At 39.7% G+C, this 17,646-nt stretch overlaps 1 protein-coding gene across 1 annotated transcript in view; it reads left to right on the top strand.

Annotated features, from left to right (window-relative positions):
- Positions 1 to 17,646, top strand: part of pdia5 (protein disulfide isomerase family A, member 5) — a 71,279-nt gene that overhangs the window by 5,722 nt on the left and 47,911 nt on the right. Inside the window, exons 2-3 of the mRNA XM_031732917.2 lie at positions 8,772 to 8,898; positions 11,918 to 12,005. Of these exons, the coding sequence (XP_031588777.1) occupies positions 8,772 to 8,898; positions 11,918 to 12,005 (215 nt within the window). The remainder of the gene's footprint in view (positions 1 to 8,771; positions 8,899 to 11,917; positions 12,006 to 17,646) is intronic.

Consider the following 17,646-nt stretch of genomic DNA (forward strand, 5'->3'; position numbering starts at 1 on the left):
CCTATTGAAAAGACTTTGCAGACTGACTCAAATTGATGACAATGTATTGTCTGTGTTGATAAATTAGTTGGCAATAAGGTGCAAACCATTGTCAATCTTTCTGAGATTGATTGCAGTCAGAGTTGAACTGTGATTATTCAGAGATAGATTTCCTCCTGCCGGTGATCTGTGAAGTCACCTTGCAACTTAGTCGCTGCAACAACTCTCAAGAATATCAATGCAATCGCTGAGCAACTGTCAGATTTTCATAGCTACAAGGCAGTTGCTGTCCTATTTAAACTCTAGTGCAACTGAGCCATTAATGTTATGAGTCTGACTGAATTGTTGGCGGGTTGTTATTAGCTCCCAAAAGGTTGATTCTGTTCATCTTGACGTGGCGTTTTCAATGGGAGAAACGTTTCGTCACTCATCCAAGTGACTTCTTTAGTCTCAGCTCACTGCAGGTTTCCCCAACCGTATAAACAGTACATTTGCACAGTAAACTGAAACCAGCCCATTGAATAAACAATGGGCTGTGAGGTCAGTTCCTTGACCATTAATATGCAAATTGTCAAACGTTTCTCCCATTGAAAACGCTCCGTCCAGATGCATGATTGAACAAGCATCAAGACGTTGTTATTAGCTGATATCAGCTTATCCCAGACATATTATTTTACGTTCTATCAGATAAACAAACCGAAAACAGTTTGGCACTAAATCCTTTGTGATATTTAGAGAGTTGTTTTTTAAAAGCTGCGGCTTTTAGTGCTGTCAGATTATATTGTGTCTCCAGATTGTGTTTGCCAAAATCAAATTGGTAATAAAGGTAATTATTTCTCTTGAGTTGACTCACCAAGTGGAATTAGGGGCAATTTACCTCTGTAGAGTACAGAGGTAAAACAAAAGAAGCTTGTTTTTCTTTTCCTGCTTTGTGTTCCTCGTTCTCATTTAGCATTCCCAGTGGAGTCTGATACCTGTGAAAAATGAGTGCTGCTCCCCTTGTATCTAATCTCTATTCATCTGCTTTGTACCAATGAGGTTGTCCACCTGTAGAGGTTGGCGATAATGGGGAAATGCAATGTTGGGAAGGTACGAACACAACACAATTATAATGGCTCTCACAGCGATGGTAGGTGAGCAGAGCTTTTGGAGCTGTTGTTGTGGTACACAGCTTGGTGGTTGCTAGCCACTAGTGGGATTTCTGTTTATTGGTTATTCTGCTGATGGGTCGCTCGAACAAAGATGTCCTTAGGTTGAGGTCTCTGAAAAACTGGCACTCTAATCTGTAACCGGATTTTAAGAACACTGGTGTATTTCAGCTTAATACACAACATTAAGATGGTATTTACTAATTCATTAACCAAGCAGTAAACTGGGGATATGACTGAGCGGTTAACTAGAATTGAAATGATAAGACTTGGATTATATATTCATAAACTAATTCTTGGTTTGCCTTTTTTTTTTCTTGAAGAAAAATGTGGAATGAGCCTTATCCTTTCATCAGTGACAGTCTTGATGGTCTGTGAAGTATTAAATCCTACTTAATCAGACTCCATGATAACATTTTATTTCTTGTTTGAACGTGATGAAACTGTAATGTCAGAGCTTTCTCATATTAATATTTTGAAATAGGAAAAATCTATTAAATCAGCTATTATTATCTTATCAGGTAATATCTACCACTGGACACATCCCTAAATTTCAGCATGTTCATATAATGTATGATGTTCATCAGATAGTCAGAAATTACAGGAATATGCAACATAGTTATAGGTACAACACAGTGCTGGTTGGTATGACTGTAAAAAGGTTCTTTATTGAATTTTAGTGCTCTCACAGTTTTGTTATCATCATCATTATTATTTTTATTATTATAGATAATCAGGCTTTTCAACTGATTTAAAACAGACCATACTTCTATCAGGATTATATTTTTCTCCTTATCTTTAAAGCCAGTATTAAAGCACATCTTTTTAAGAAAACACATCTTTTAAAGATTGCCTGTTCTGTTGATGTATTGACTTTTAATTCTATGGTGTTTTCCAATTTTATGCATACTGTGATTTTGCCTATAAATAAAATTTATTATTTTTATTATTATTATATTGAACATAAGACCTTTTATTATGATAAAAGATCAAATAAAACCACACAGTGAAAACGATAACAAAAATATGCTCTTAACCCTGTAAGGTCAAGTGGATCAAATTCGATACATACATTTTAATTTTTTTTTTTTTTAAGATCTCTATGTAATCAGCCGCCACAGCGAATCCTTCAGATATGTTAATATAAGAAAAAAAGCACAATTTTGAGAGTAAATCTCAGTTTTCTACATGATAAAGAAATATTGCTGTGGTAAATTAAAGAAATTGGTTTATCTATTAGTTTGGTGTAGTATGATTGAGAATGGGGGAGGTATTCAAGTAGAAAAAACTGAGTGATTCTGAACCCTGGGCCTTATGTTTGACACCCCTGATATAAAGCTACAGAGGTCAGGTTTTTGGTAATTAGTAGTCAATCAATGCATTGTATTACAGAGCATCCTGCTGTTGTTAATTTGCTGTATTGTGGTGGGGGGGGGGGGGGTATTTGAGATTGTATGCTAATCAGCAGCAGTCACAACTTAATATGGAGTGTTATATTTTGATTGAACAGAATAAATATTTCAAAATGTATTATTTTCAAGTTGTCAGCTTTTCTTTGTTGTGGTTTCAGTACTTCCTGTGATAACTCAGACTGAATGTAATCTTAATGACAAATTAATTTTAAGACTTTCACATCAGACTGAAGGTGATTGACCCTTTGTCAGTAATGTCAACTGACAGCATAATGATTCAGTGTACTAGCAGAAGGATACATGTGTTTGCTTAGTAAATACGTTGCTCACTTAACGATTTCAACATGAAATTCCATCCATCCATCTTCTTCCGCTTATCCGGGCCTGGGTTGTGGGGGCAGCAGCCCAAGCAGAGAAGCCCAAACCTCCCTCTGTGTCCTGGGTCTGCCTCGGGCCTCCTCCCTGTGGGACATGCCCGAAACACCTCACCCAGAAGGCATCTTTGTTAGATGCCCGAACCACCTCAGCTGGCTCCTTTTGATGTGACGGAGTAGCTCTCTACTCTGAGCTCCTCCCGAATGCCCAAACTTCTCACCCTATCTCTAAGGGAGAGGCCAGCCACCCTTCAGAGGAAGCCCATTTCCGCCGCTTGTATCCGCGATCACGTTCTTTCGGTCACTACCCACAGCTCGTGACCATAGAAACTGATAGCTTCGCTTTTACACTCAGCTCTCTTCACCACAACAGACCGGCACAGCGTCCGCATCACTGCAGCCGCAGCACCGATCCGTCTGTCGATCTCCCGCTCCCTTCTCCCATCACTCGTGAACAAGACCCCGAGATACTTAAACTCCTCCACTTTGGGCAAGAACTTGTCCCTGACCTGGAGTGGACACTCCACCCTTTTCCGGCTGAGGACCATGGCCTCAGATTTGGAGGTGCTGATTCTCATTCCCACCGCTTCACACTCTGCCGCAAACCGTTCCAAAGCGAGCTGGAGGCCATCACCTGATGAAGCCAACAGAACCACATCATCCGCAAAAAGCAGAAATGGGATTCTGAGCCCACCCAAGTGAAAGCCTTCCGCCACTTGGCTGCACCTAGAAATTCTGTCCATAATTTCTAGGTGCGACTTATTGCCAGCTATGCAGACCAAGCTCTTGCAACGGTTGTATAAGGATGAATGGCCCATAGCAATGGGCCAGACACCCCATACTCCCAGAGCACCCCCAAAAAAAACCCCCCAAAAAATTCTGCTCTTTGTGACACATGCAGGAATTTCTCTGTCCTGCATCTGGTATGAAATTGGAACACATCAGGTTTAAGTTTGCATTAAAGCTTTCATGATACGGTGTATCGTAAAATTAATGTCAGGCCATACAGGACAAGTACAGTATTCAGTGTAGGGTGTCATTCTGCTGATTACCTAAGATATTAAATGCAAGGTGTCCGTGTCTCTTTACTCTGGACTAAGCTGTAAAACTTGGGAATAGAGTCGGTACGAGTTAATGAGTCAGTGAAACTTACTTCTGTCTGATGATAGTGATACTTCTGTATATGCAAGTGTTAGCTGCTGTTATACTCTGTTAGCTGCTGTTAGCGAGCATTCGCGAGTCTTTCTGTGAAGTGGGTCTAACATTGTTGGATTTAAACACTTGAACAGACTCATCAATGACAGTGGGGACATGAGCACTTTAAAGAAGCATATATCTTCTTAGTTTTCATCATAAGCAATTATCAATAGGAGATAAACATTATGTGCAATTGTAAAATATTAGTTTCAGATCAGTTTCTCCTGGGCGGTAGTGGCTTGTGATCCATTTAAGTCAAACTTTAATCATTAACCATTCGATTTTTATGGACCACAGTAGCCTGATTGCACAAGTGATTGAGTGTTCAGAAACCGTAGACATATTCATGAAATTTACATTCCACTTAGCAATCGTCATGTGGGTCAGTTACTAGAAATTCAGGGGAAAAATAGATCATTATGCCCTAATGGTAATATATACATTTGCATATGCAATTCACCAATCTTCTCAGACCGTAGCACAGTGCACCATGTAATTTTTTTTCCCCCCATAAATACGTCATCTTGATTCAAAGACTGCTTTGAAACCATAGAGGACTATTTATGAATATGCTAATTTCTTTCCTGGTACTGATACTGAATGCATCATGCTCCATTTTAACCTGTTCAGGGTCTTTTTTGAATTAGAAGAGTTTAAGGATGAACATAATAAAGACTAATGTCTCCAAAAATGTAACATTTTCATATATTTTCAATAAATAACCGAATAAATTAATTACATTCTTTAAATGTGATGCAAATAATGAAAAATGTTCATTTTTAGAATGATTTACTGTACAAAGTATATTGTGGGCTCGTTTAACTTCTGTCTCCATAAGACAAAAAGAACCAGAATTTGCTATAAATACATGGGGAGTTGAACTGAATGATTGCGATACCAAGGCAAGTGTTTCAAGACTGCTGTTATCTGATAGGAAATGGTGTCCTGTACTTATTATACTTATGTACTTTCACATTTATCATCAATAATTGCTATTTATTGCACAAGGCTAGCAACTACAGAAAGAAAAGCACCACCAGCATTCGGCGAATAAGCCAAAGGCTGTGAAAAGGAACCACATTCTTATTCCAACTATTCTTTTTCAGTTGCTTTTAACCCACATCTCATCTGATTGCACTTGAAGTTAACCTCTGCGTTCTTCTAGTTTAGCCTTCTATGCATGTGCCCGATTGTAAGAAAACTCTAGCATAAATCATTGGTGGTGTGGTAATGCTACTTCTCAATGGGTCTGTCACTTTTGAAGGCTGTCTTGTTATTTCTATTATTGCGCATCTACCACTTGAAGATGACACACACTTTGGTTGGTGTAAGGCGCTTATAAAGTACAATAACAGACTTTGACAGTAGAAATCAGTTTCTGTCCTTGAGTTTTGCAAAAACACCAGTTACCAGCAGAACTTTACTTGCATCCAACCTTTCAGTTTAAAGTTCATCTCTTGATGAACTGTTTTTCTTCATTAAACCAAGCTTTGTTGGCCTAATCACTTTGTTCCTTACAACAGCCAAATTAGGAAATTTTGTTCCAATTGCTGGAAACTCTCTGAAATATCAAACATGGCTGGAAGGTTTGAAAGTTGGCTCTGGAAAGTTTCTAACTTTTGCCAAAGATGGCAGCTTGCTTCATATTAGACAGAACTGTCGATTCATTAAATCCTATTTCCAGATAACCATCTGAGTCTAACGTTGTTTTAACTCAACACCAGTGCATGTATATGTATGGCTATGTAAATACATGATTTATTAATGATTTACTGGGGTTTTAAGAGCGGAGAAGGACTAAACATAATAATATGAAAATATGAGGCTAGACAAGAAGAGGCCTATAGCAGATGGACTCCTATTTGACTAGACTACTTTAGTATGCAGAGGTTTTTATGGTCATCTTAATGACATCCCCACTTGGGTTGTGTCTGTCCAAAGGATATTGCTCCAGAAGTCTTGTGGTTTCTTCAGATCCAAACTTAATGCAAATCTAACCTGTGCTGCCATGTTCCTTTTAGAGCGAAGAGTGTTTCTCCTTTACAACTCTTGCAAAAAGCCATACTTGCTCAGTGGTTTCCTAATTGTGCTGTCATGAACTTTAACATTTAGTATACTGACTGAGGCCTGTAACTTCTGAGTGTTTCGCGGTCTGAACTTGGGGTGAACTGGCTGGGATGTCCAGCTCCTGGGAAGACTGACAACTGTCTTGAATGTTTTTCACGTGTGAATAATCTCACTATAGAATAATGGACTTCAAATTGTTTGGAAATGGCCTTTTAACCCCCTCACAGCTTACTGAGCAGCAGCAATTGCTTCTGTAAGATCACTACTGATGTTTCTACCTTGCTATTGTGTTAACACACATCTGATCAGACCACCCAACTCCCAAAACTTCTGCTTTTACAGTTGCGGTCGCTCTTACTAATGATCGGTTAATTAAATGCATTTAATTAGCAGCATCTGTTTACTCCTTACTCAGTAAAGGAAACAGCCTGTGTGTGAAAGCCTTACTGCTAGGACTTTATATAAATGCAAAATAAATGGATTATAGTGCCACAGTGGTTTGAAATACTGTTTTGCTCTAACACAGGGTCATTTTGGGCCCCTTTTCAACTCAAATATGAATTAGCAGGACACTCTTTTCAGAGCCACTTTTCAAGCCGACAGCAATTTAGAAAGAAAAACAAAAGAACAAAAAAATCAGTGTGGTAATAATTTGATTATTACAATGAATGTTGGTTTGAGAAACTCACTGTGCTCCTCTTGCCCAAAGCAAAGACTCATGGTGTCAATGTATTTATTGTCATTTTTGTATTTGTTTCCCCATCATTTAGTTTTCATTAAGATCTATGTCTGAGTTCCGTGGTGCACTATGTGTTAGGTTGCACCACTTTACTTTGTTCCTTTCCCAATCAAGTAACCAACAGCTCCACTGGTGGCTTGATAAAAGCTACCTTCAGCTCCTTCCCTGTCACAAGGGGTCACCACAGCAGGTACCACATCTTTCTTTTTTACACCAGATAGTCTTCCTGATGCAACCTTAAAAGGGTTTTGCATCTCTAGCTGGAACTGCACCAGCAACCTTTCACTTGCCAGCAATTGTGGAAACCAGGGGTGAGGAACTCCAGGCCTCAAGGGCCGGTGTCCTGCAGGTTTTAGATGTGTCCTTGATCCAACACAGCTGATTTAAATGGATAAAAAAAAAACCTCCTCAAAATGTCATGAAGTTCTCCAGAGGCTGGTAATGAACTAATCATTTGATTCAGGTGTGTTGACCCAGGGTGAGATCTAGAACCTGCAGGACACCGGCCCTGTAGGCCTGGAGTTCCCCACCCCTGGTTTAAACCGTTAGACTATGGATCCACCATTTATGGCTTTATGTTCGTCATTATGTGTACCAGAAAGACTGTTTCAGAACATCATTGAATATTTAGGAAGTAGTAACTGATAAAGCAAGAATCAAATTTGGTTAACTTGACTCTAATCCTTCTTGGGGACCATGAAGCATCACATTTCATGTCTTGGATAAATAAGACAGCCTGCCATCTCTTCTCACCTCATCCTGATCTCGCCTCCACCCAGCTGTCATAACCACTGAATGCCTACCTATTTAGACAAGTGTCACCCAGGTAGCCTCTAATTATCCCACCCTTTGCCATCTGCTTCCCATGGGTCCAAAACAAATGCTTACACAGCTAGTGTTTATCTTGTCACATCAGTGTAATAAGACCACTGCACAAGTTACAAAACGAAAACAAACCCCAACCCCAGATTTAATATTCCTCACATTATATATGATATATACTGTATGCAATATGGGGTATTTAAGTTGCCTCCTCTAATCCTTTTAAGCTCTGTGTTAATTTTGAAGTTTACAGAAAACAGTTTCGTTTTGTTCCTTGTAGTCTCACAACAGGAGAAAATCAAGTGGAGAATTAAAATTAGAAAGTAAGCCTGACAGGTGCTTGTTTCCAGGTTATATCAGCCATCACTGAGGGAGCAGGCCATGTTTGGTGTCTAATTTAGTTCTCCGTAGGCAGAAATGAAGGGCTTTTTAATGAATGGTGATGGCAGAGAGATGATTACAATGCACGGAAATAACTTTATATGGCAGAGTATAACCAGTCTTCTCTCTCTCGCTCTTTTTTTAATTCCATAATTTGTCTTTGATTAAAGTGCACGCCTCTCAGTGTGGGATTTGTTTTCCATATTAGGACTTTCACAGTATTAGCTCACCTACCAGTGTCTGAAAAGTTAAAGGAGCCGTTCAGACTAATGATACAAATCCCCTCCTGTGGCCGTCTGCTGAACCCACTCTCTGTATAGGATGATTTTTATAAGCAACATTCTGTCTTGTTTGTACCACTGTAAAGGAAAGATAATCAGTAACTGTATAAATGCAGTGTTGATGCTTTCATATACATGTTTGGTTCAAGGAATACTCAGTAAATATTGTGTGTTTTTATGAGTGGGGCTTGTGGTTTCATAAGGACTAGGTCACCACTTAATGTATAAAGTGAATACTTATCTAACCTGAAAACACTGATTTATTGATTCGTTCTGAAATGGACTAATTTACTAAATAATAATTTGTCTTTTTTCTACATTTAATGCTATGGAGAGATCTTATTTTGGTAATATTGTGTGTGTTTCACCAGGTGTGGCTCCTGTCGGTGCTGGAGGCAGTGAAGGTGTCTCCTCTCATAGAGAAAGTCAGTGACCACAAAGACTTCAAGAAGCTGCTCAGGACGAGAACAAACGTTCTGGTGCTCTACACAGAAACAGGTCAGAGAAGGCAGACATCCCCTCGTGATTGGTGTACCATATATGGATGCAGATTTTTCCACAAACACGCGTTTGGTCGAAGGGGACAAATTCACTCCTTTAGTTTTTGCTGCTGTTTCTGTCAAAGGAGGGGTTGGGGATAAACAATCATGTTAATGGCTCGTGGATAATGCCGGTATTATCTCAGTAACTCTCAAACACTGTCGCTGTAGAGGTTGTTGTGGAGCGCCGGAAAACAACATGCATTTCATACACATGCATTGTGTTAACAAAAGTGGTAACTATGGCTGCACAGCTATGGCCAAAATGATTATCGCAATTATTTTTGAGCAGTGTTGAGATCAGCATTATTTCTCCTGATTATCCATTGCTTTTTAGTGTGATACAAATGTCACGTAAACACAGTACTGCTTTCACATCCATGTTGTGCTGCATTCCCACTAAATAAAACCGGTCCCGTTTAGTGGACACGCATTTTTTGGGGAAATGGAATGTGGCATCGTTGGGGACGTCAGTGCATCTTTGCGAGCTGACGCGCTGCACAGACTGGCTTTTATGGATTTGATGTGCAACCGCTGCATTGTTTCCCTTTGCCTTCATTCATTCAGTAAGTTCACATGCATGAGTGAGTTAGTTGTATTGCTTTGCAGTGCAGGCACAACTCTCCAGCACTGTTTGCATACGATTTCTTCTTGATTAACTCCACTTGCATTTCCAAACAACACATGGTGATCGCTTCTAGGGACAAGGTCTTCAGTTTTTGCTGCGACAGACATTTGATTGATTGATTGATCGATTTTGTATGACTATCTCTTATCTGTGTTATATCACTGCAGTTAAATGTGTGCAAACTTTGCACTATACGATGCAGGGAACAGCTGTGACTTGTGTTTTCAGTATCCCAGATTGTGTTCATTTAATTGTGGGAAGCCAAATATATCATTAAGAGGAAAATTTTATTAATTGTGCAACCCTAGTGATAACCATTGTGAAAATGCACATTTGTTTTAGGTTATTTTATGATTTGAGATTGAGGGCGTGCAATGTCATGTTATTGTCAGAGAAGGTAAGAATGACATTTGCAGTTTCAGGAAGCCTTAGTTACTAGTTATTTAGTTACTATATCTAAGTGTATTATTTTTAAGAGCATCCTAATCTAGATATGTACAGTCAGATGCCTCTCAAGAGCTGTTTCATTCAATTGCGGGTATGTAAGTGCAGCTAATGCGCAACATCCCGACAATTCACCATTAGGGGTTCAAAAAGGCCACATTCACAGAGTCAGATTAAGAGAACTTGAGGGGTGCGTGCCCGTTAACTGCATGTGCCACTGATTGTCTTTTGTTATGATTTTTGCTCTTGTAATTGGAAACTGTCTGATTTTTGTGGATGGAAAACACCAAATTAATTAAAATTCCTTTAATCACCCGCTCTAATTAGGAAGTGCTTTTGTGGAGTGGCACTTTGCCCAAATTCGATAGCATTCATTAAAAAACATTCTAGCACAGTATCTTCAAATGGATTCAGAAACAATGTTTTGCCCAGCTTTAGCCTCTAGCTCGCTTTCAAAGAATGATCGCAGCAGTCTATTTCAATAAGGAAATTGGAAATGCTTATGGAATTAAAGAGTAGCTGTTAAATAGAAGCTAAAATGGTCAAATATAATTATACAGCTCTAAAGTACATTTTGTTTCCTGCTATCCATTAGCGAACCCTTACGCACCCCACCAACTTCTAATTCCATTTTGCAGATTTCCAAGGAGGAGTTCTTCCTGTTCAAAATAAAAAAGAAGCAAGCTTATATTGCTCAATAATCCACAGAGGACTGTGAGGCCTCTTTATAGCCACAGATATATTTCTTGATTAATGAGCCATATCAGCCTATATTAGCCCATTGGCTTCTATGTATCCAGCTGCGCATCGAATTGATCACCGGCTGTAACTTCACCCAGACATTCCTGCTTTAAAGACACCGAAGATTGCCCTCATGTAGGCCTTGATTATACCTCAAGGCACTTCACATTCATTCCCCCCTGAGTAAACACAGCCGTACCCTGTTCTGTGTTCATCACCAGCCTCTGCAGTCAGTCACATCCCTGCTGAGTTTTGATCTGGTTGGTATTCATCATCCTTAACGCTGTCAACCACTCGGTACCTGCTCACCTCCTATTCCGTACAATACCCTGATCCTGAGTTGCCAGATGTTTTTGTTGCCAACCCCGAGGCAGAACCCTGGGAAGTCGTGGCTGTGCCCCTGCATCTAAATATAGTCTTTGCCTGGAGCATTGTGAGGAGCTGTTTTCTTTATGCAGTGAACAACGCACATTTGGTTTCAGGGGAGTATAAAAATGATGTACTGCGTTGCACAAGAACTGGAATATTACACTTTGTTTACTTTACTCAAAGGGATCTACTTAACTTGACGTAGCTGATGAAAATCAGTAACATTACACAGAGTGTTATTCTAGCTGGTGCAGTTTATATCCCACTAGTTTCTCTTTCTTAACACAGAAGGCAAGCTGCACAGCTCAGCCATATTGTGAGATTGTGCACGTTTCCGGTGGTTGCGAACGCTCTAAACTCGGCGATCCCACACAAACCTTGCTGTTGGGAGCATGCAGTAGGTGCAAACATGTTTGCTATGCTTTCCCATTTGTCGCACAGTTAGTGAGCGCTTCATTAGATGCAGAGTCTTTGTGTCACCTTATAATCCTTCCATCTCCTGTTTAGTCACACTATTGTAAGATTTTGAAAGCTGATGTAACTTAAACCCCCTCGCTGAGCCCATCCGTTGAAAGGTAGTAGAAAATGCTCCCCCATCACCCTTCTAACCCAAACTCAGCGATGTCTTTCTTCGTCACTCGGTGCTTTAGAAAGACGGTGAGCTCCACTGTAACTCGATGCTTTTTCACTGTGCTTGTCATGACAGTGTCTCCTGTGTCTCATGGCTCTGGGTTGTCCTGGGCTATTGAGCGGCTTTGGTAACGAGGCTTGACTGCGCTTTATTCTGTGTCTGTAGCTACATCAGGGGACTCCCACCTGAAACTGCTTTCTGATGTCGCCCAGACAGTGAAGGGCCAAGGGACTATCGCCTGGGTCAACTGTGGGTAAGTAAGGGGGTGATTTGAAAAACACATTCTAAGACTTCTTTCTCTATAAGTCTAAGACTCCCTGACATTACAGACTCTTTTGTCCTAGAAATTTTCTGACAGCAGTTATAAGGCCAGAGCAATTTACTCCTCCCAAGAATGTCTCTGCCACCATCCATCTGCAGAATTTATGGCTTTTCCACTGGGGTGTAAATGGCCTCGTCCCACTGGTTCTATTGTACGGGCACAATCTGACAGGAGGCCACTTACTTATTAAAGCTATTAAAGTTTTTAGTCTAATATATTACATCTCTTTATACCATTTTAGTTCTTCCTTTTCACTTGGTCTCTTTCTTTCTGTTTTTTTGTTTGTTTGTTTGTTGCAAAAGGTAAATAAATGATAATCACCTCTCTTGCTTAAAGCTATTTCTCAGGTGAGGGCGCCACATAATTATGGTTCATACAGTTTTTTCTCCCGCCTTTTTCTCTGCATTCAATTTTTTACCTTAAGTTTTTTACATGTTTGAATAAAACTGGTTGCATTAGTCTCGTGTGTAATTTCAATTTATTAGTCAATTCAATTCTATTTATTAGTTGATTTCAGGGTATTGTTTAAAAATCAATTGATACTTGTGCCAATAACACAATTTTGGTGTTTTAAAAAAATGCTAAATGCTGCCATAGTTTGCCTCAAGAAATATTTTTCAAACCCTTTTTTCATTTAACATTAAAAACAGAACTTCTCTCAGACATAATTACAATGTTTGAAGAGCTTAGAGGGAAGTCTAAACTTAATAAGCACAAGCAAGTCATCTTATAAAAAATCATCATCCAAGGCACAGGTGTCGAACTCCAGGCCTCGAGGGCCGGTGTCCTGCAGGTTTTATATGTGTCCTGGATCCAACACAGCTGATTTCAATGGCTAAACTCCCTCCTCAACATGTCTTGAAGTTCTCCAGAATCCTGGTAATGAAGTAATCATTTGATTCAGGTGTGTTGAAACAGGGTGAGATCTAAAACCTGCAGGACACGGGCCCTCAAGGCCTGGAGTTTGACATCCCTGATCTAAGGAGATGAATCGAATCAGACTATTATAACGTTTTAATATCTCAATTGGTGGAGAATTTACACCAGAAATGGGCTCCATAGAGGGAAAATTTAAAATCTGAAATCAGATAACGATACAACAAACACATAACAATGATTATAATATAGAAAATTAATGCAAATATGTGTAAAAACAAAGAAGTTAAATGGATTCAACAAAAATATTCTAGATATGTGTGTTAAATGTAATGATTGGAAAGGGACCTTTTTTCCATCGTGTGTGGGATGTGCAGATTGTGATGGGAAAAATTATTTCTAAACTGGTCCCGCTACAGCCTTAATTTTTTAATTCTTGGTTTAACCAAATATCAGTAGATAAAGAATGAATGATGCTGATGGACCTTAGTCTGCTAAGAAGAAAACAAATGGGCTTATGGGTACAACAAATGTTTTCAAGCCTGTCATTAAAAAAGAAAAGCCACCTGTTTTGAAGCCACCTGTTTTTGAGAGAAACTTTTGAATCTTTATGGGGAGCATTTATGGATTTTTGCCAACGATGGACTGATCTGAAGAGGATGTGGACAACTGACAACTGTTTTTCATACTTCCTTAGTAAAGACGATGTTAAAAAAAAAAAGGTCCTGCTCTTCTTGAGAATAGTCAAATTGATATCGAATTTTTAAGACCGATACTGATATTTGGTGGCTTAAAGATCCAGTGTTCTGAGATATTGGCCAATATTCTTTTGGAAGCACGAAACATAAACAGATTTCCCTCAAATGTTTTATGTGTAGTTATTTGTTTACTCGTTTACAGTAAGCCCAACTCTGCTCAGATAAGATGGTTGTTGTATTTGTAGCGTTCCAAAAACGTTACCAACAGAGAAGTTGCAGAGTGCCCTCTGGTGGACAAACTATGCAGTGTTTACGTTTTACTTTTTTTTTTTTTTTTTTTTTTTTTTTTTTTAATTGGCCGTTGTAAATGCAGCTACCAGTAGATCAGCAGCTAATATTGGCCGATAACAGGCCTTTCAATAAATCAGTCCCTTTCTAGCAGAGGGCATTGTATGTCCAGGTTTTCTTTTTGTTCGTTCTACAGAAATTGGAGGTTTTTTTGTGTTTTGCTTTTGTTTTGTTTTTTTTTTGCCAAAACTCAAGAGAAATTATGAGCCAATCACAAAACAAATCTGTGACCTGTCAATACCCCCAGATGTCATATAGGGTTTTAGTCTGTTTTGGCTGAGCCACAGTGAGAAATTTGTCTCTAAGCCACTCCAGTGTAGTCTCTAACTGCTTTAAGGTGAATCATTGCTCTGATCCCAGGTCACATGCAGGTTTTAAAGGACCTCTGTGTACTTAGTTGGATTCATCCATCACTTAAATGTGACGGATGAATGCCACATGATATGCGGTGAAACTGTTGCAAAACCATATTTTAGGGGTTTTTGGTCCTTTCGCTCAACAGTTAATTTAGTTAATAAAGAAAAATAATCATGCACTTATCCCACACTTTTCCTTTAAAGGGAGAACAATACATGTCATGACTTTCAGGAAAACAACAATCCCCGGCTCGCTCTGTGGAACTGCTAAATGCTTGATACTTCGAAGACACAGACAAGAATTGTTTTCTTCAAGCATAACTTGGTTTTCTCCCCAGTGATCTGACTTGATCTTGTTGTTTTCTGTGCCCATCTGATGTTCGGTTCCACTATTTCTTTTTACCTGTCAACCCATCACCTGTCTTCTTTGCCAGATAGGAAAGAACAGATCATAAAACAGGAAACTATGAAGAAGGGAGTAACTCCCCTTTGACACCCATCGCACATGCCAACATTCACAATCTCTCTCAACCTTATCCGGGATTGAAGACCGGGCGGATAGAAAGGAAAAGAAACTAAATACAAACCGGTGCGAAGGAATTGTCAGAGGCTTTGGTTTCCATGTTTCCCTACAAAGGCACTCCACGATGCGTGTCTTTCTCGAGTGTTTACTTTTTGACTCACCTGCTGTTTTTTGTCAGGGAGACTATGGAATTATCTCTCTTCCTTCTCCAAGAACTCCAGCATTTAGGAGAGTGTGCGAAAGCTAAGTAGAGATTCACACCGAGCCAGATTCCCGCCAGGGGAGCTAGAGCAAGCTGGGTTCATCACTACAGGACACATGGACCCAGTGCCAGGCTCTGTAGCAAAGCATTGTGCTTTTTGGCATATTTCTCTACAGTCTCAAATGGAACGGTTCCAAGCTGAAGCTCCAGCTGAGAGCTCATGGTGGACAGAGGGAGAGAGACTAGAGTGCATATCGCTGTGTGAGAATGGTCATCTCTGCCAACGAAGAGTGCCACCGAGGCCAGAATGACACACTTTGAACAGATGACAGGGTCCTGAGTGTTGGCCAACTGGGATCCACCCGTGGGATGAATGATCTCATACAGGAAGAGTGGACAGGACTGGGCTGTCCCTCCTAAACTCCACTTCAAATGTAGCATAAACAGAGCATTGAAACATATATGGTCCTGTAAGGGACAGTGTGAAAACAAGAACGCAAACAAATGAAGGGATTAGGATTTGTGTTTTAGAAGAGTAATAATTGAATGGCGTGCAGAGCTTCATCCTCTTTGCGTGGTGAATCCATTATTAATCCTTTACAAAGTGGCTCTGTTGACGTTGGCCTAGTGTGAAGGTTTGGCTCCAACTTGTTACTTGAATCATTCGCTAGTCTTCAAAGTCTTCCATGCAGAATCACCTTCTTCCAGGTATTTTGTGGTAAACTATGGTTGTTCCAGTTGACCCAGTGCTCTCCAGTTGCTTGTGAATAAAGGAAATATTACTTTTTTTTCCTGTTAATTTACAGTCATGGAAAAATACATTTTTGCACAGGACTCCTTTGTAAAACCAAGTATGTCCCATGATTTATGAGCGTGTAGAATCACCTTTAGCAGCATTAATGTGCAGTAACTGTTCTGTGTATTGCTTGATCAGTCATTGTGGAGGAATTTTGGCCCATTCACACAATACCTTGTAATGACAGTGAATAAGTAAAAAAAGGTTTGAAAAATAAAGGTTTAAAAGTATTCAAAGCCTTTGCCATGACTGCCTCAGTTGAGCTCAGGCGCATTCTGCTTCCACCAAGCATCTGTCAGATATTTCTACAACTTGATTGGACTCCACCTGTGATAAATTCAGTTGGTTGGACAGAATTTAGAAAGGGACACACCTCTTTATTTAAAAAACTCCGTAGTTGACGGTGTATGTCAGAGCACAAAACCAAGCCATGAAGTCTAAGTCAATGTCTGTAGACCTTTGAGACAGGATTATATCGAGGCACGGATATGGGGGAAGAGTACAGGAAAGAATGGCCTCCATCATCCATAAATGGAAGAAGTTTTGAACCACCAGGACTCTTCCTAGAGCTGGCCGCCCGGATCTGTAGGCCTTAGTCAAGGAGGTGAGACCTGAGGATTCCTCTGTGGATTGAGGAGAGCCTTGCAGAAGGATAACTATTCCTACAGCACTCTACCAATCAGGCTTGTGTCACCTGGCTAATACCATTCCTAAAGTGAGGCATGGCTTTGCCGGCATCATGCTGTGGAGATGTTTTTCAGCAGCAGGAACTAGGAAACGAGTCTGGGTTGAGGAAGAGATGAATGCAGCAGTGTACTGAAGCACCCTTGATGATAACCTGCTCCATGGAAATCTGGAATATGGACTAGGCTGAAAGTTCATCTTCAAACATGAAGCACACAGCCAAGATGGCACCTGAGTGGCCTAGGGAACACTGTGTGAATGTCCTCGAGCGGCCCAGCTGGAACCCAGAATTTAACCCAATTCAACGTCTCTGGACAAATCTGAAAATGGCTGTGCAACGATGCTTTCAATCCAACCTGATGGAGCTTGAGAGGTTCTGCAAAGATGAATGGAAGCAACTGCCCAACAACAGGTGTGCCAAGCTTGAGGCATTATACTCAAGACTTGAGGCCGTAATTGCTGCTGAAGGTGCTTTAACAAAGTACAAAGTAAAGGCTGTGAATTCCTTTATAAATGTTATGTTTTTGTTTTTATTTGTAATTAATTTGCAAGAATTTTACACTAACTTTTTTCACTTTGTCATTAGTTTTGTGAAAAAAAAGTGTGAATCCATTTTTTGAATAAGGCTGTAACATGACAAAACATGTGGTAGAAGTGAAGCGTTGTGGATACATTCCAGATGTGCTGTGTATTATGCTAACGTGGATGTTTTGTTGTTGTTGTTGTTGTTGTTTTTTATCTTTTAATACTAATAATAAAACATTAAATGAGACAATGAGAAAATGAACAACAAATTGCTCCTTTGATTTAACACATCCAAATAATCCCTTCAAAATATAATGGATTCAACCTGAGGCAAATTAAAGTGTATTTAATTGTATAAGATAATCCACATCATAAACAGCACATCAACTGAATTGCAGTTGGATGTGATGTATAAATCTAAAACATATAGCATAAACTAAGTGTGACCAATCCTGTTGCATTTCACATCATACCAACCACTGAAATATTAGAGAGTTGATGTTAATCCAAAGTTGAATGCAAAGCAGTTGTTCTAATGTAGTGGTCAAACCATTGTTGGGCTGC

The sequence above is a fragment of the Oreochromis aureus genome, linkage group 16, assembly GCF_013358895.1.
Source record: "Oreochromis aureus strain Israel breed Guangdong linkage group 16, ZZ_aureus, whole genome shotgun sequence".
Taxonomy (NCBI): domain Eukaryota; kingdom Metazoa; phylum Chordata; class Actinopteri; order Cichliformes; family Cichlidae; genus Oreochromis; species Oreochromis aureus.